Source organism: Humulus lupulus, chromosome 3 (assembly GCF_963169125.1).
Source record: "Humulus lupulus chromosome 3, drHumLupu1.1, whole genome shotgun sequence".
In the NCBI taxonomy this organism is placed as follows: domain Eukaryota; kingdom Viridiplantae; phylum Streptophyta; class Magnoliopsida; order Rosales; family Cannabaceae; genus Humulus; species Humulus lupulus.
In genome coordinates this window covers 10103749-10123444 of record NC_084795.1, presented here as the reverse complement: position 1 = coordinate 10123444, position 19696 = coordinate 10103749, and the positions used below count along the sequence as shown (strand labels likewise).

At 44.3% G+C, this 19696-nt stretch overlaps 1 protein-coding gene across 3 annotated transcripts; it reads left to right on the top strand.

Moving 5' to 3' along the window:
• LOC133822049 (nucleobase-ascorbate transporter 7) lies at positions 1-4352 on the top strand. 3 transcript variants are annotated; one of them, XM_062254252.1, is made up of 16 exons: positions 1-217; positions 419-480; positions 803-990; positions 1190-1287; positions 1374-1550; positions 1639-1739; positions 1900-1975; positions 2081-2140; positions 2254-2438; positions 2584-2680; positions 2847-2933; positions 3088-3146; positions 3250-3341; positions 3413-3490; positions 3580-3740; positions 3822-4352. In XM_062254252.1, the coding sequence occupies exons 3-16, from the start codon at positions 870-872 to the stop codon at positions 4038-4040; spliced, it is 1611 nt and encodes a 536-aa protein (XP_062110236.1). In that variant the 5' UTR covers positions 1-217; positions 419-480; positions 803-869; the 3' UTR covers positions 4041-4352. The 3 variants fall into 3 exon arrangements, with proteins under 3 accessions (XP_062110236.1, XP_062110237.1, XP_062110235.1); XM_062254253.1 differs by lacking the exon at positions 419-480; XM_062254251.1 differs by lacking the exon at positions 1-217 and having other exon boundaries at positions 257-480.
• The last annotated feature ends 15344 nt before the right edge of the window (positions 4353-19696 follow it).

Genomic DNA, 19696 nt, shown 5'->3' with positions numbered 1-19696 from the left:
ATTCTAAGAGAGAGAGAGAGAGAAGAGAGTTTCTTTTACTTTCTATACGGTTTGAATAATTTGTAAAAGTTAAGTCGGAGTTATCAGAATGGTAAAGGTGACGGTGGAGATCCTTTTATACAAGCTTTATCTTTACGTGACTGAACAAAAGAGGAGAAGTCCCACATTAATATAAGTAAAATATTTCAAAACAAGATATTCTTTGGTTCACTAAGAGGTATTCTCTCTGTTTTTTCTTTCTCACTTTAGTATAAGAGGTTCTCTCTCTCTCTCTCTCTACTCCTTTTGCTTTTTCCCACATCTTCACACTCACTTTATGTTTCTTTGCCTCCAAGTTGGTATTGGGTTGTAAAAGCATCAAAATGTTTGCATTACATTACACACTGCATTCACTCTGAGTTCTTCCTTCTTTCTTTAGCTTGAGAAAAACTTTTTCATAAAAGGGTTGGAGAGAGATTTTTACTGCAGAGGTTGCCTTCGGTAAGTATATTTCTTCTTGTTATCTTTGCTTTTTTTTGGTTACTGTTTTATTTCCTCGATTTTGGCTTGGTCTATCAATCTTGGTATGCGCATAATATATTTGTGTGAATATTAGTCTAGCTGGATTTATGGGGTGGTGACTGGTGATAGTGGTAGAGGTTGGTCTGTTGGGGACTAAAAGTCTTGGTATTTGTAAAAACAATTTTTTTTTATCTGATTCCCCCTCTTTTGATTGTTTTGTTAATTCTTTGGAATTTGGGTTTTGTTATGAAACTCGAGTAGAGTAATCTGTTAGAATTAACAATGGTTTTGGGTGTCATAGACTTATAAAAGAGGAGGAGAAGTAAGAACAGAAAAAAAAAAAAAAATAGAAAAAGCATCAACCAAACATGGCAGGAGGTGGAGGTGGAGGTGCTGCGCCACCGCCAAAACAGGAGGAGCTTCAGCCTCATCCGGTCAGAGATCAGTTACCAAATATCTCATTCTGCATTACCAGTCCTCCTCCATGGCGTAAGTGCATACTTTCAACTTTTTTTTTCAACCCCATTCTTCAATATCTCTCTGGTTACGTGAAGTTTATGAACTATGCAAACTATCTTCTTCAAGACCTTGTTTTTCTTAGCTCTTTTTCTCTATTTTTTTACGTTACAACAATCCCACTTGTCAGTATTAGTTTTAAGGGTTATTGTGCAATTGATTTTTAATGCAGCTGAAGCTATCCTACTTGGTTTCCAACATTACCTGGTAATGCTTGGCACAACGGTTCTCATTCCGGCCTCTTTGGTGCCCCAAATGGGAGGAGGAAACGTAAGTTATAACATGTGTACTAGCAAACTAAGAAAAAGGACTATATTGATTGTTTTCTCTTATTTAATTCTTGATAATCTTTTTAGGAAGAGAAAGCAAAGATGATTCAAACGATACTGTTTGTTGCTGGTTTAAACACGTTGTTTCAAACATTGTTTGGAACTCGTTTGCCTGCTGTCATTGGAGCTTCTTATAGCTATGTGCCAACGACCATTTCGATTATCTTGGCAGGCCGATACAGCGACATCTTGAACCCTCAGGAGGTTTTTCCATTGCACACCACTTACTTGATCTTTTTCTAGTGTCATTTTTCAACTGAATTGTTATTTATATGCTCTGTTTTGAGTGCAGAAATTTGAAAGGATAATGCGTGGTACTCAGGGTGCCCTCATCGTCGCCTCAACTCTCCAGATTGTTGTCGGTTTCAGTGGCCTTTGGCGTAATGTGGCAAGGTCTGCTAACGCTCTTCCAATTTATTTTGTCTCAAATTCCCAGTTAGTTATTTGCCTTTTTTGGCATATTAAAAACTGCTATAGTTAGTTCCTCTTCTTTCATGGCTACTTCTGTGTTCATGGTTAGCAAATTAATCTATAACAATTTCTGCTTGTACAGGTTCTTGAGTCCATTGTCTGCTGTTCCTTTGGTAGCTCTATCAGGCTTTGGTTTATATGAGTTTGGTTTTCCTGTGGTAGGAGTCTTTATAAATTGTCTCAATAAAAGGGGCAAAAAAATTCTACTCTTACTGTTATCTGCTGTTACTTTTATGCTATTGACTATCTGCCTCGATTTCTAGCTTGCAAAATGTGTGGAGATCGGGCTGCCTCAACTCATCCTTCTACTGTTATTTTCACAAGTAATTTTCACATATACTTTTCATTAGTCCTATTTCAATTTCCAGGTTTTTGTTAAAAAATAATCAATTCTTGATGCCTCTGTCAATTGATTTTCACTACTTAATTCTCTCAGTACATACCACATATGATACGTGGGGAGAGACCCGTGTTTGATCGGTTCGCTGTCATATTTTCTGTGGCAATTGTCTGGGTTTATGCTCATCTACTCACTGTGGGCGGAGCATATAAGAACACCGGACCTAAAACTCAAATTAGCTGTCGAACTGACCGTTCTGGCATTATTGGTGCTGCCCCATGGTAAGCCTCTTTTGCTGTTTCCTTGTAACTGAATTCATGTTGTTATGACGCATTTCCTTTTTGTGTTACATGAGAACAAGGAAATTTAGATACATAGTTCAGAGATAATATGATTGATTTATTTTTTGCTTACAACCTTGCACAGGATAAGAGTTCCATATCCCTTTCAATGGGGAGCCCCCACTTTTGATGCTGGAGAAGCTTTTGCTATGATGGCTGCTTCATTTGTTGCACTAGTAGAGGTACATTTATTATTTTTTGTAGCCTCTCAATACATCAACACTAAAACACTCTTCTTATGCCTACCGATGCTGCAGATAGCAATGCTCGTACTCAGATTAAAAAACATGCTTTCTGTTCTTAATGAATAACTGATCAATCCTTGTTTATTTTTCTTCTGTTTCACAGTCCACTGGTGTATTCATTGCTGTGTCAAGGTATGCGAGCGCGACTCCATTGCCACCTTCTGTACTTAGCCGTGGAATTGGTTGGCAGGTAAAAGTCTCATTAATCATGATTGCTTGCGTTACAATCAAACTTATATAACTGTAGCAGTTGTTGCCTAGTGGCTTCAAAAAGTTGTACATAGCATATTTATTTCTGGTTTCTTTTCTTTGATATACAATGAATGAATTTTCTCTGGTTCTAGGGGGTTGGCATTCTCTTCTCTGGTATTTTTGGAACTGGAAATGGCCCATCAGTATCCGTGTATGATTCTTCTCATCTTCTCATACTTGTACATTTATTTTCGATTTGTTTAATAACTATCTTCCCTTGCTCACATGAGAAACATTCTTTGATACTCTTGCAGTGAAAATGCCGGTCTGTTGGCATTGACACGCGTTGGTAGCCGAAGAGTTGTTCAGATTTCAGCTGGATTCATGATCTTCTTTTCTATACTCGGTAAGTGATTGTTCTCCAAATCTTAACTTCTCATCTTAAAAACAAGTGTACTAATCATTCTGGTCTAACAGGAAAATTTGGAGCAGTCTTTGCCTCAATTCCAGCACCTATAATTGCAGCATTATACTGTCTTTTCTTTGCCTATGTTGGTAAGTGTTACAAAATGATTGAGCAGATTTCTCTGTTACACCTAAAACTGAATGTTAACTGATCTAGTTTTCCATGACTGAATGAGCAGGCTCTGCAGGTCTCAGCTTGCTTCAATTTTGCAATCTAAACAGTTTCAGAACCAAGTTTATTCTTGGCTTCTCATTCTTCATGGGCTTGTCAATCCCGCAATACTTCAACGAGTACACCGTGGTGAACGGTTTTGGTCCAGTCCACACTGGAGCAAGATGGGTATCAACCAACACCTCTTACCTACATTCCTAAAAACAACTTTATGTCCATATTTGTTTACTCTTGTGCATTTTTTCTCAGTTCAACGACATGATCAACGTCCCCTTCTCATCCGAGCCCTTTGTCGCGGGCGTGTTGGCGATTTTCCTTGATGTCACCTTGCTTAAGAAAGACAGTGCAACAAAAAAAGATAGAGGCATGCCTTGGTGGGACAGATTCAGGTCATTCAAGACAGATACGAGAACTGAGGAGTTTTATTCATTGCCTTTCAATCTCAACAAGTTCTTCCCCTCAGTGTGATTTTTTTTTTACGACAATGTAAGTTTTTTATGTCGTTTAATTTGGTACGAGGGACATGTTCCTTCGATATATCTCATTGTGAGGCTTTGACACTGAAATTGAAAATGGTATAATGTCAACTCCAGGGGAAAACGCCATTAGTAGTTGTAGTAGTAGTAGTGGTAAAGGAGAATGGTTTTTGTTTAACACTCATTTTTTATATTGCTTTGTTTTTTGTTTTAATATTATAAAGTATAGTATTTTGAGATTGTTGTGTCTTTTGACCAATTGATATTTATTGCAATGTAGCAGCTTTTGCTTTTGCTTTGACTATCCTAATGGGTGTCCCGATGCTTTGATGCTTTTCTTTTTATGATATGTTGTACTTTTATGTATTCGCATTAAAGACTTACTTAATAAAAGCAAGATTCGATCTCGAGTAGAGGAGCATATTATTACTTTATATATATTATTATATCTTATATATTAAATAATAATGTTTCGTATGTGATATTAGAGGATTGATATGATGCATGATGAGGTAGCAGAGCATTAAATCATGGGTTTATACATTGTGTTTTTGTATTATTATTTGTTTGGACTTTGTATTTTAATATATTTTTTGGACATTGTGTTTTATAAAATGGTTTAAATAGACTCTTAAATTTAATTTTGATGAATAAAAATTGAATATAACAACACAGTTCTAAAGCAGAATGATTATATTTTTATTTCGAGTTGTTAGTTTGATGAATTATTTGTGATTTTAAAATTTTTGATCAAAATTGAATTTAGGGGTCTGTTTGAATTATTTTAGAAAATATATGGTCTAAAAAATAATTTATTAAAATATAGAGTTCAAATAGGTAGTGAGACAAAATATGGGTGTAAAAATGCATAAATTATTATCATTAATATAATTTAATATAATACAGAAAACATTTTTTTTTTAAAATATCCTAAATTTTGAAAAATCAATTTTTTTTTTATATCCTACAAAAGAAAACATTTTTTTATATAATATTTTATAAAAGTACCACATTTTACATTAGACCTTACAAGATTAGAGGTGGGCCACAATTAAGACCTTTCCTAGCCTTATTGAATGGGCAACTTGAAATTCTAGTCTCACCAAAAGCCCTAATTCAAATAAAATATAAAGAATGGTTTTAATAAGCTCTTGCTGTTTTAGTTGGTTGAGATGATATTAAAATGGTGGTAGATGATATATTATTATCTATCTTAATCAATATTGTCAAGTCAATATATGATTTTCTTACCTGGAAGAACAATGTACTTAATTGTTTCTATATATATATGTATATTCATACTAGCCACTCCTTAATTTGACAATAATAATTATAGATAATTATAACGGTTGGACATATTGAAATTGATTTTGAATTTTGCCTCATCCATATTTTACTAACGAACAAATTATATTTTATAGATAAAGAAATTTCGTAGAATTTGATAACTGCTAGAATTTATTTGAGGTATTTTTTATTGTTGTATTATTTTATTCTCTTAAATTTTAAATAAAATAGGGATACCAATTGATACCGGGACGGCAAAACGGGTCAGACACGATAATACGACTCGAAACTCACACGAAGTTAACGGGTTTGTGTTTACTTTAAACAAATTTAGGTCATTTTTGGGTTGACCTGTTTAACCCGTCTAATAAACGGGTCAAGTTCGGGTTGACATGCTTAACACGACACTAACTTGCTAACGACTTATTTAAAATTACAAGTTTTTATTTATCATATTTTTGCATTAAAAATAGGCGCATAATTTGGAAATATGCTAATTTATTTATATTGAACGTGTTAAATTAGTCATAAATATGTTATAAATGTGTCATAAATAAGTTGATTCGTTGATAGGTTGATCCAAATTTTATACGATCTTTATATAAGCAGGTTACATGAGTCATCGGACCAACCCGTTTATAAACATGTTAGTTTTCGACACCATTAATAAATGGGCCGAATTTGGATTAAGTATTTTCTTATAATACAAGAGTATTGGCACGACACGAAGACGACCCATGAGCAAGAATTGTCACCTCTGAATCTTAATGTTGTTGTAGAAAAAAGAATTTATTATGTCAAGCAGTTATACCATTTTTTTTTTTAATGTAGTCGAGAGTTTTTTTCAACTTTTTTCTTATGCCAAACGAAATCGATGAGAAGTTGTTTACCGAAGTAGCTATTTTATTTGGATTAAAGGAGTATATATAATAATACACTTAAAAGACATCGTTACAAAGAAAGTCTTGTTAAATGACTAAAAAAGAAACTTAAATAACAGTTTGGAAATGAAGCTAAACGACAAGAAAGCCAACAAAGATCGTTAAACAGCATGTCACTACATGATCACTTACTCCATATGATTCTGTATTGTATAAATATTGGATATTTGTATATGAAAAGAACTATTCAAAAGAAGAATGAGAAACAAGCTTCAGAAATAGGGAAGCTTATCTTTGGTCTGAACCTGATGTGTGATCGAATCAGGTATCCATCGTCTATCTGGTCTCAAGGTATATTGCATATTGTAATTTGAAGGCAGGTAAAGCTAGAATAACGTATTCAGTTATAGAAAATAAGATAGATTTATACTCTCTCCAAATCTATTACAAAGGGCATGAATTTAGATTAACACAATAATAATAATAATAAAAAAAAAACTGTGGTTATAAATTCTCATAGTAACAACTTAACCATATTAACGGTTTTAATTTCCTTCTAGAAGCCGTTATCCCTTAAAGCCTAATAATCTCAGCCTATATCTATAAGAGAAATCTACACAAATGTACTAAAAGTTAAAAAAAATATGAAAAATATGGTATATTATAAAAATACAGAATTTTTGAATAAAAACACGGAATGACAAAAGTGTAAATACAGAGTGGCAAAATCGTAAATAAAAGTTGTAAAATACAATTTTTTGTGATCAACGTTTACAAACTGGTAAATATCTGTTACGAATTTGTAAATATCTGTTACATGTTTGTATATAATATTTACAAAATCAATTATAGAATTTGTATGCTCATAATTCTCCATGGGCTATTAGCAGGCTTAAGTATGGCATAATTGTGTATCAGCCACGAGGATGATGTTTACCCCGGAGCTGCTGTCCCCAGGTCTCACCTCTTTAGCTCGAGATAACTACAGGTTCGCTGGAGCTGCTATGGAGTCGGATCAGGAGGATGGACACCGCGGACTAAGAAGAAGTCCAGCTCGAGGTACGAGCTTGAGCTGGCGTCTGTGACCCCTTATAAAGTCAACCACGCAATGTAAACGTGTATATATCAGACATCACGTGTCTGATATGTCCCTGAATTCTCGGATACGCAGCCTAAACGTGTGTTTTCAGGCGCCCACGACTGGGGTGGGCCGTGCGGCCCATTATCCCCCTTTCCTATTGATTAGACCTCACTTCATTTGTCAGGTTTTAGGAATTAATCATGAATGTTACAGAGATGACATGATGGGTAAGAAGGTCACGTGATGACCCCTTTTGCCAACCCCCAGGTGCCCTCTCCTTTAAATATGGAGAGCCTGGGAGTTGCAAAGGGTTGGATTCTATTATGAAAAGAAATACTCTGTAAAGAATACAAAAAACTACCAATAACATTAGTTGGTGGAGTAGAATGATTTTAACCTTTGAACCACCTAAAAAAAGGTGTTTGCATTGCCATTTTATTTTAAGATCACTCATCTGTTTCGGTTCAATACTTAGCACTAATCCCACTCTCTTATTTTCTTAATTACCTGTTGGCGAATAACCGCGTCAACAGTTTGGTGCTTTCATTGAGAGCCTGTCAAATTGGTGCTATCCCATATTCCCAACCATGGTGGTCACTCGCTCGAGACATGGTAACGAGGCGGACCAAGGTAATGGGCAGGAGGCCCATCATGCCGCCATTTCGGGTGACCGAAACCCTGAGGTTCAACAGCGGCCGGGCAAGCAGCCAATAGGCCAAGATGATACTGGAAGTTCGGCTCCCCGACCGCCTAATCCGAACCCAGATTTTTACACGGCGGTAGAAATGGAGAATGCTTAGCTGAGGAGTCAGCTGGCGAAAGCTAACCAGCAGATTAAGGAGGTGTTGGCCCGACTACCCCCTCTTACAACCGACATTACGTTGGAAAGAGGCAAGGCGAGACTCATAAGTCCCTTCGAGGTAATCGGTCCAGGCCTAGCCGGTCAACCAGACCCCCGACATCCAACTCTACTCCCTCATCGCACCGCCGAGAGACAACCTTCGAAGAACTACCTAGGGTCGAGTAGCAGTATAGTCGATCAGTCCGAACTTCAACTCCTAGCTCACTACCACCCTCGAGTGCACTCAGGAGGGCTCGAGGGAATTCTAGAAGGAGATCCGGGGAGGGCTCACAACGATAGCCCGTCCCGACTAGTCGTCCTACACCCCGCTCAGACCGCCAAGCGCAAGACCCGCAGGTTGGCAGAGCCGAGAGGCCCCTACCTAACCTCATCCGCTCTGACGGGACCAGGATTGCATCCCCGATCAGGCATCGTCCTTCACCGATAAGGTATCCGTCTCCTCCTCGACCTGTCCGAGATGTTCCAGCTTACGGGAGCAGCAGGAGAAACCCACCTTCCGCAGGACCTTCCCATCGTGGCAGGGCGCCCAGGGAAATCCTGGATCCTCATCCCTAGAGGTGGGCTCCAAGCTTCTCAAACGGGAGCTTTTGGATCGGAAGCTGCCGCAGTGACCTTTCTGGCGGAGACCTGCGCCAACGCCTAAGCTCGGCGCAGAGTCCTCAAGCCATCCCGAAGGGCGATCTCCGGGATCGTCTTACCTCTCAAAGGGGAGACCCAGCAGGGAATGGCGGCCGTGCTCGCCCAAGGGAAGACCTGTCCGAGGTCCGCGACAGCGGGATTGTCCCATATAACCTATCCCAAGATAGGAGGGACGATAACCCGCCAAACGCGTACAACGGATCCGGAGCTGTTGAATAGCCCCGGAATATCCAAGGAAATCAGGACAAAACCCTTGAGCACCTGACTCAGATGGAGGAGCTAATGAGGAAGTTCCTGTCAGAGAAAGAAAAAGACGAATAGGATTCAGGGGATGAACTTGAGCTCTTCGCCCCCAGCATAGCAGCTACGACGTATCTGTCCGGTTTCCGTATGCCGCACTTGTCCAAGTTCAACGGAGACGGAGATTCATCAGATCATCTGGGCATGTTCAATACCTTGCCCACAACATTGGCCCCGAGCTAAGATGTCTAATATTTCCATCCACATTGACTTGGCTGGCCAGGCAGTGGTTCAAGCAGAATAAAAAACAGCCAATAAGCTCGTGGAAAACTTTCTCTACTGACTTCAAAAGAGCATTCCGAGCCTCCCAGGCTACCCGCATCAAGGCCGATTCCCTGGAGAACGTAAGGCAACAACCCAACGAGCCTCTGAAGGCTTACCTGAGCAGATTCGCGAACATCGCTGCTCGGGCCAGAGACGCGGATGACAGCTCCAAGCTCATGGCTTTAAGAACTGGAATCCTCGTCGGAGGGGGACTCTGGAATGAGATACAAAGAAAGGGAGTCAGCTCCGTAAACGAATTCCTGAATAGGGCCCAAGGGTGGATCAACTTGGAGGAGGCCCAAGCCTCAGCTGCGGGAACCAGCCAGGTCCTTAAGCAGCCCACTGGAGTAGGAACGGAGGTCGTGACAGCGACCCAGAACGTTACACAGAATAACCAGTTTGGAGGCAAGAGAAAGGGGAGCAGCGAGGGCAACCAGCACGGCCCAAAGAAGAATAAGTCCGTAGAAAAATTCAAGCCCGTCTATGCGACTTATACGGAGCTCACCCACTCTAGGGAGAACATCTTCCTAGAAAACTCTGCTCGCCTCCCCTAGAAGAAGCCGGAGCCGTTAAAGCACCAGAAGGGGAAGCGAGACCCCTCCAAGTTTTGCCGTTTCCACAACGACGTTGGCCACAATACCGATGACTGTAGACACCTGAAGGATGAGATCGAGACTCTCATCCGAGCCGGCCCCTTGGCTCAATACGCGCGAAACAGAGTTCCCGCAGCCCCTCCAGCTCCAGAAGTCCCGGTCAATCAGCCCGGGTCTCGGATAGATCAGGAGATCCCTCCTCCCGTGATAGGAGGAGAGATCTCCACAATCTCTGGAGGTCCTCACTTGGCTGGGAGCAGAAGTGCCCAAAAGAGGTACGTCAACGAGCTTAAGGCTCATAATGGAGTGGAGTTCGTCCCCGAATGGCATCTGCCAAAGCAGCAACGATTGGAGAGGCAACCAATCATTTTTACCGAAGAAGACGCCAGCCATGTTCAGTTCCCTCATAACGACCCTATGGTCGTGGCAGTTCAGCTCGCCAATCGGAGGGTTAGGAGAGTGCTGGTCGATAATGGGAGTTTGGTAAACCATCTATTCTGATCCACGCTGGAGAAGATGGGATTGTCTGTCTCCGAGCTGAAAGCAACCTCCATGATGCTTTATGGTTTTTCTGGAGAAGGATCGGCAGCTATAGGGACGATCGAACTGGTGATCACCTTAGGAGAGGGACCTCGGACAGTCTCAAAACTCCTTGAGTTCGTGGTCATCGACTGTCCCGCCGCGTACAATGCCATTTTGGGTCGACCTACACTTGTGGCTTTTGAAGCCATCACCTCCATCCGCCACCTCGCACTGAAATTCCCTTCTTCCACGGGGATATGCACGGTCCATGGCAATCAACTTGCTTCCAGGGAATGCTATTTTATTTCCATGAAGGGAAAATTAAAACCCGGGCAGTTAACAATGACCGTCCAAGGCGGAAATGAGGAATCTCAGGAACTTTTGCCTAATCCTGAGATTGAAAAACCTCAGAGCGCCGATAGGGAAAATATCGTCCTAAGTGATGATATTGACCCCAGGATAGGTGAGGATAAATCTGAGCTCCAAGCTATCGAAGAGCTCGAGGAGGTAAGTATTGATCCATAGGATCCCTCACGACTGGTTAAGCTCGGGAAAAACCTCTGTGGCAAGAGGAAGGCGGAGCTGATCAAGTTCCTGCAGGAGAACCTGGATGTGTTCGCATGGTCACACGGGGACATGGTGGGAATCAGTCCAAATGTCATCATGCACACCCTTCATTTGGATAAGAGCGTTCCTGCGAAGTCCCAGAAGCAGAGGCGCCTGGGAACAACTCGCGCTGAAGCCCTAGAAGAATAAGTAGCCCGACTCAAGAAATGCGGCTTTATCCGTGAAGCCAGGTTCCCGGTCTGGGTTGCCAATCCCGTGTTGGTCCCGAAGCCAAATGGGAAATGGCGGACCTGCATCGACTTCTCCGATCTGAACAAAGCCTGCCCTAAGGACTGTTTCCCCTTGCTGAGGATCGACCAATTGGTATATGCCACGGCGGGGCACGAGCTCATGTCCTTTATGGATGCATACTTGGGCTATAATTAGATCACCATGAATCTAGCTGACCTGGAGCACACTAGCTTCATGACCCCAACTAACGTCTATTGCTACAAGGTCATGCCATTTGGACTGAAGAACGTTGGTGCTACATACCAGAGATTGGTGAACAGGATGTTTGCCAACCAGATCGGGAAAAACATGGAAGTATACGTTGACGACATGCTGGTCAAATCGAAGATTGCCGGAAACCATGTTTCCGACCTAGAGGAATGCTTCAAGATACTAAGAGAATACGGCATGAGGCTTAACCCGCAGAAGTGCACTTTCGGGGTCGCATCTGGAAAATTCCTGGGTTTCATTGTCAACACAAGAGGAATCGAGGCGAACCTCGATAAGATCAGGTCATTGCTCGAGCTCCCCTCACCTAGGTCGCAAAAGGACGTCCAAGGCCTGACAGGAAGGGTGGCAGCCCTTAATCGGTTTATTTCCAAATCCACCGACAAGTGCTTGCCATTCTACAACCTACTCCGAGGGAACAAGAAGTTCGAATGGACGGAGGAGTGCGAACGTGCGTTCCTCGACCTGAAAACACATTTGGCCGAGCCGCCCGTGTTGTCCAAGCCAACGGCAGGGGAGCCTCTTTTCCTTTACTTAGCTGTCACAGAAGATGCGGCTAGTGCCGTATTGGTCCGAGAAGACGACTGGGTTCAAAAACCAGTCTATTACATCAGCAAGAGACTTCTCAGAGCTGAGTCCCGATACCCGTTGATGGAGAAGATGGCATTCTTTCTTATCATGGCCTCCCGAATGCTCAGGCCGTATTTCCAGTCCCACTCAGTACACGTCATGACCGATCAACCCTTAAGGCAGGTTTTGCAGAAACCTGAAGCATAGGGATGCCTGTTAAAGTGGGCTATCGAGCTCAGCCAGTTCGAGATTTTGTACACTCCACGAACTGCAATAAAAAGCCAGGCCCTGGCTGATTTTGTGGCAGAATGCACAGGATTCCAAAGGGACCCTGTGGAAGATTCACCCTAGGTCACCTCGGCCCAGCCGTCATGGAAGATCTTCGTGGATGGCTCATCTAATGAGAACAGCTCCGGGGCTGGAATCATTTTTCTATCCCCAGAGGGGCATAGGTTCCACTCGGCGCTAAGGTTCGAATTCAAGGCATCCAACAATGAGGCCGAATACGAAGATTTTCTGGCCGGGCTAAGGGTGGCCCAGGAGCTGAAGGCCAGCTCCATTCAGTGCTACAGCGATTCCCAGCTCGTGGTAAACCAGGTGCTAGGTGAATATCAAGCACGGGGAACCAAGATGGCTGCTTACCTGGCCAAGGTAAAAGCAGATACCTCGAGAGGAGAACGCTAACGCAGATGCCCTCGCCAAGCTCGCTACCTCCGGGGAGACGGAAGCTTTGGGGTTAGTACCAGTAGAGTTCTTGGAGAAACCAAGTATAGAAGAGGTCGGGATGGAGGTCGAAATGATCGACGCCAGGCCGACCTGGATGACCCCTATCCTCGAATATCTCACCGAAGGAAAGTTACCTGAAGGGCGTAATGACGCACGGCAGATACTGTACCACGCTCCAAGGTATACGGTGGTAGGCGGGGTGCTATATCGGCGTGGGCACTCCCTACCCCTCCTACGATGTGTTCTACCAGGCGAGGCAAAGACCATTTTGCAAGAAGTGCACGAGGGTTTTTGCGGGGACCACACTGGGGGGCAGACCTTGGCCCTGAAGATCTTAAGGCAAGGATATTACTGGCCCACTCTGTCGAAGGATTCAATCTCGTACGTCAAGACATGTGATAAATGCCAGCGATTCGCCACAATTTCCAGAGCTCCCCCAGTCGAGCTGAAGATGATCTCGTTCCCATGGCCATTCACGGTCTGGGGAATCGACTTGGTTGGCGCCCTCCCCATGGGAAAGGGAGGGGTCCATTACGCGGTGGTGGCTATCGACTACTTCCCCAAGTGGGCTGAGGCCGAACCTTTGGCAACAATCACTTCCAAGAGAGTCCTCGACTTCGTGGTCAAAAGCATTATCTGCTGGCTCGGGCTGCCAAAGAAAATCGTATCCGATAATGGGACTCAGTTCGACAGCGACCTCTTCACCGAATTTTGTGAAAGGTACAACATTGTGAAAAGCTTCTCCTTTGTGGCCTATCCCCAGGCAAATGGCCAGATCGAGGCTGTCAATAAGACACTAAAGGCGAGCCTTGAGAAGAGGCTGGACGAAGCCAAGGGGGTATGGCCAGAACAGCTCCCCCAGGTACTGTGGGCATACCGGACCTCTCATCGGACCCCTACGGGGCATACTCCTTTCTCCCTGGCTTTTGGGAGTGAGGCAGTCCTTCCTGTCGAGATAAAGGTATCTTCGCATAGAGTCCAGGCGTATGACCAGGACCGCAATCATGAACTACTTTGCGCATCCCTCGACCTGATTGATGAAAGACGAGAAGATTCGCAGCTCCAGCTCGCACATTACCAGCAAAAGATCACTCGTTATTTCAACTCAAAGGTCCGAAAATGCGCCTTTAGCATTGGCGACCTGGTCCTCAGGAGAGTCTTCTTAGCCGGTAAGGATCCCAAAGATGGAGTATTGGGACCAAACTGGGAAATGCCATATCAAATAACCGAGGTCATAAAGGAAGGAACCTACAAGTTAGCCCGGCTTAATGGAGAAGCGGTCCCACGAACTTGGAACGCCATCCATTTAAAGAAATATTATCAGTAACACCCTTGTAAGGCTTACTCAGAAAGGCCATTTTTTGTGTATTAAGCAATGAGAACTAAGTCTTCTTTCATTATTATGTATGTTTGCGAATGTAATCCCAAGTAATCATGAAAAACCCTTTCCTAATTACTTGGAGGGGCATATGGTACTTGGATAATATAACCAGGTCGCCTTAAAGGCTTAGAAGTTGATTCAAATCGATTGATCGATGTTTTTCTTAAAAAACACAAGATATTGATAAAGGATTAACGCGAACTAAGTCCTATCCTGGATATAACTAGGTCGCCTTAAAGGCTTAGAAGTTTATTCAAATCGATTGATCGATGTTTTTCTTAAAAAACACGAGATATTGATAAATGATTAACGCGAACTAAGTCCTATCCTGGATATAACCAAGTCGTCTCAAAACTTAGAAGTTGATTCAAATTGATTGATCGGTGTTTTTCTTAAAAAGTACAAGATATTAGTCAAGAATTAACACGAACTAAGTTTTCAAATTAACGCCCTGGATGAAACCAGGTCCTAAAACTTAGAAGTTGATTCAAATTGATTGATCGGTGTTTTTCTTAAAAAGCACAAGATATTAGTCAAGAATTAACACGAACTAAGTTTTCAAATTAATGCCCTGGATGAAACCAAGTCCTAAAACTTAGAAGTTGATTCAAATTGATTGATCATTGTTTTTCTTAAAAAGCACGAGATATCAATAAGAAATTAACGCGAACTAAGTTTTTAAAGCAATGTCTGGGGTGCAACCAGGACTTATCTTAGAAGTTGGGTTAAGATTGGTTAACATGTTTTTCCTAGAAAAGCATAAAAGTACTAATCATAGCACCAACAAAAAGAAAAACAAACTAAGACTATTACCGAAGTGCATAGAGGCAAAAGGATATAAACCAATTAAAAACAAAAATTTATAAAGCCAATTGTCTTGAGGTGAAAAAACCTCATACAAAGTTACAAAAAAAATACATGTGTTCAAAAAATAAAAAGAAGGCCCTAGGCTCCACCGGGTTGCTCCAAGGAGGTCACCACCTCGCCCTCCTGCTCGGCAACTGTGGAGGTCTCCCCAGTCTCAGAGGGCGCCTTCTACTGAAGGCGAGCTTTAAACCCCTCCCGGAAGAGCTCCCAAGCATCCGCTCCTAGAAAGGAGAAGTCGCCATCCGAGTTGAAGACCCAACAGTGGTATAGCATATCCTCCATGGCGGAGCTGGAAGCCGCCTTCTCCATTGCCAAGGCGGCCTCAGCCTCCTCGGCCTCAGTTTTCGTAGAGTCTAGCACGGCCTGGGCAGCCCTGGCCTCCTCTAGTTCGGCCATTACAGCGGCTTGGGCGGCCTTGGTAGCCTCGGCCTCTATCAGCTTGGGGCGGGACGCGTCCAGCTCAGCCCACGCGGCCACCAAGGCATCCTTGGCCTCCTGTTCCTGCTTTTGGGCAGTCTTCAGGGTGGCCAAGGTAGTCTGCTGAGCGGCCAAAACAGCCTGATGCTCGCCCCTCATGTCCTCGAGCCGAGCCTTGGATCTGGATATGCTCCGGTGAAGAGCCAAGGCACCCTACAAAACAAAGAGGCAACTGCCTTAGAAAAAAAAAAAGAGAACGTGCGATGCATGGTAACCAAAGAATACAAAATGCAAAGCCAGCTTACCGTTAGAGCCATTCCCAGTGAAGTCTCCATCATGTTCTCCAGGCTCCTTGTTTCGATCGCCCACAGGTCCCTTTCGGTGGCGTTGTAGTAGTGGTCGACGGTGTAGGTCGCCGTCTCGTACACCGTCCCTCGAAAGACGTCAGGAATTTTCTCCAAGGCCTGGGGGTCCATCAGAACGCGCACCTCAGGGACTACGGTTTCCAAAGTCCCGGGCTCCACCTCCATATCCCGAACAGAGGCGGGAGCTCGTGGAGGGGGCGGGGGCATCTTCTCCACTGCTGCAGGAGGTGGAGGTACCTTGGCCTGGGCAGCTAGGGTCTGGTCTTTCCCCTTGGCAGGGGACTTGGATGTTGTCCCAACGAATTTCTTCGCCACCCGGAGCTTCTTCACCATGGGCCCAGAAGCCCCAGTAGAAGAGTTCCCTCCGGTGAACATAGCTCGCAGGTCTTTGTTTCCAGGCTGAGACATCTCCTCTGGCAAAACAAAGACAACATTAGTATACAAGTAAGCATTTATGCAAGAACAACAAAAATAAGAGGGAAAAAGCGAAACTCAAGTATATATCGAAAGTGATCCCCCCGAGCTAGAAGAGGAATCTATGGTCACGACCATCGGCCCCGGAGCTTCTGCGGGGAAATTTAAGCCAATGACTTCGCGAGCTGGAACAAGTTCTGGGTCTAAATCTGGCTCAGGACTAGACTCTTCTACATACTGCATAAGACCCAGAGCTACAGTTCCCTCCCGAAGAGAGGGCCACGACCGGAGATTAGTCCCATACTCCTCGAAGAAGGCCGACCTAAAGGCTAAGGTGTTGTCTACGACTACAGTACCCCTAGGGAGGCTACTCTCGTAATCCAGTACGAGCCGTTCAACACACTGAAGTAGGGTTATGTCGAGGTCTGGGTCGTTTCGATGGCGTTGGACGAGCTGGTTGGGATTAAACCTAGCTAATCGAGGGTCTGCGGTGGCCCTATCTAAGCCCCTAAATAGATAAGGGTTACCTTGGCCGGAGGGGCCGACTGCTGCCCCGGACTGGGCCCTCTCCACGTGAACTTCTTGGGCGACCTCCAACGCCTGCTTCCGCCTCACGAGGGGCACCTCGTCCTCTTCTCCTCCCTCGGCCTCCTCCTCGGGGATGGGCCTCATCTCGCGAGCTGGGGGAAGCCCCCGCAGTCTCCTTAGGGCCAAAGTCTGGCCTGGAGAGATCAGCTTGCATGCCAACATCGTCTCGTCTGATACGAGCTGGAGATAGTCCTTTTCGCTGGCAGGCAGCCCCGCTAGTGTCTCGTACTGACTCCCGAGGATCACAGACTTGTCTGTCCTCGCGAAAGTGGCTGCAGAATTGTTCTAAGTCAGAAACTGATAAAGGGGAGCTACTCAATACTTAACTTACGAGGGCGGTTGAAGTAGTGAAGTTCGCAGTTGCGAAACCCCTTGGACATAAAGAATTGGTCTTTGAAGTCGTTGGGGGTGGCTGGGCAGCTCGATGACCGCAGCCGTGTTCGGAAAACGGGTCAAGTATTAGAACCCGTCGCCTCGCCCCCGCTGCTCCGAGCTGGCCTTGAGGCAGAAAAAATATAAGATGTCCGCCGGGGTGGGGACCTCCCATTCCTGCTTCACGAATAAATATCTCAACCCCGCTAACAAACGGTACGAGTTAGGGGGGAGCTGGAAAGGGGCCAACTTCACGTAATTGAGGAAGTCAGCAAAATATTGGTCCAGCGGGAGGAAGGCCCTAGCCTTGAAGTGCTCGTCACTCCAGGCCACGTATTCCTCATCGAGCGGCGCGCAGCTCCGCTCACCTTCTAGGGGAGGTCGAGCGATTAAGGCGCCCCTCCCAAGCTCAATATTGTGGGAAAGGAATATTTTATTCACTTTCCCCTGGTCAATGATCTTCGAGACGATCCTCTCGGCCTTGAAGAAGGCATCGGGCGCCACCTTGAGCTCCCGCTCCACGGCCAACCCGAAAATGGGGATTGGAGCGTCTGTCACCACCTCCTTTCCTTTGGATTGTTGAGAGGACGAGCTGCCAGCGATTTTCTTAGGGGCGCTCTTCTTGGGTCCCATCAGGTCGCCTAGCGAACAAAAGAAGAAAATTCTAGAAAAGGCGACCTAAGCATAAGAACGAATCTGAAGTGAAATGTTTCCTTTACACGGGCAGAGGTAATCTCAGCCCGTGAAGAGAGAGACCATGCGGTTCTATGAACACGCGCCTGTGCTCCCAACGGATCCCCAATTACTCGGAATTCGTGTGTCAGGAGAGTCAGGATAAAAGTTTGCCTTGGGGGGAAAGTTTCAGTAGACAAACAGTGCGAAGACCACTTGTGAAACGTGTCCCCTAAGCTACCTGGTTTTGCACCCAAAAGGCTAGATATTTCAAACAGGCATACCAAAAATCCTACCCAAAAAATTTCCCCAGAAAGCGTACCCTATGAACCATGCTACTAAATGGTTTTTTCTACAACCGATGCCCTAAAATAAAAACCTACGCCTATCATACCCACAAAAAACCAACAGAATGCTGCATGCGGCTACAGGAACACTTCACCTAAGCTAACAGTGAAAAGAAAATTTAAAGCATGCATAAAGAGGAAAACTTACAAGGTGTTTTGTTGTGGGAGGGATGAAGGGGTCGTCTGGGTTGGAGCCTCGTCGGAATATCTGGTGCCAAAACCTCGAAGGAGCTCTCACACTTAAACTTCTGGAACGCTGGGAACAGTAACCGGAAGAAAAAGAGGGTTTTTTGAGACTGAGAAGGAAGAAGAAGATGGGAAAATTAGAAAATTTTCAAATAAACGGGTGGCCCATGCGTAAGGTAGCTACCCCTTTTATATACGTAGGAGGCCAAGTGAGGAGGGCCGTTGGATTGCCCTGATGAGGGATCCGAGGCTCTCTACTCGAAAGGCAAAACGGCGGCCAAGTATAGGCTAGGCCATTCAATGCGGTTCTCAGAAGACGTACCGTCACCAACCACGATGCTCCACGTACTCGACGCCTGTGCAATGGGCGGAATATGAAAGTCCACAAAGAAGCCTAAAAGCCCCCACTGTGGCCCCAGATGACATCATGTGCCACGAGCAGGGGCTTGGGAGGCAAATGTACGCCCATAATTCTCCATGGGCTATTAGCAGGCTTAAGTATGGCATAATTATGTATCAGCCACGAGGATGATGTTTACCCCGGAGTTGTTGTCCCTAGGCCCCACCTCTTTAGCTCGAGGTAACCACAGGTTCTGTAACGCCCTACTACCTTAGAGTCGTTACTAAGTGAGGTTAAAATGTGCAATCAACTCGCTAAACGAGGTTTTTTTAAAATAAAAGTGTGATTAGGTGAAAGTCTAGGCTATAATCTTTGAAAGGTATTTCATTTCATTAAAAGTTCAAGAGTTTAACATTCGGGATCCCATAATTCAGTTTATAAAATATTTACAACTCAAAACAAGTTTATAAGTAATCAACCATCAAAACTAGGGTTTATACAACCATTTCTCAAGAAAAATATTCCCAACCAAAGCAGTTGGGCAGGCCGAACATGTACGCACCGCCCCCACGCTCTCCGTACTCATGGCTAGTTGACCTTCTCTTTTCCCTTACCTGCAACACAGAGCACCCGTGAGCCGAAGCCCAGCAAGAAAACTCAAACAGTACATAACATATGCATAATATACAGTCATTACAGCAAATAGCTCACATCTAGTCAGACAGTCCATAAAATCTAACACATATACGACCATGTCGTCCCAGAAGTGTTACCAAAGCCTGGGATCCCGGTCCACACCGTATGGATATCCCATGTATCCACTGGGGTCTCACCCTAGCCACAAGCACTCCATGTGCTAAGTGGTATTCCCGGCCCTTCGCCGTTCTCGGCCTTTCGCCATTCCCGGCC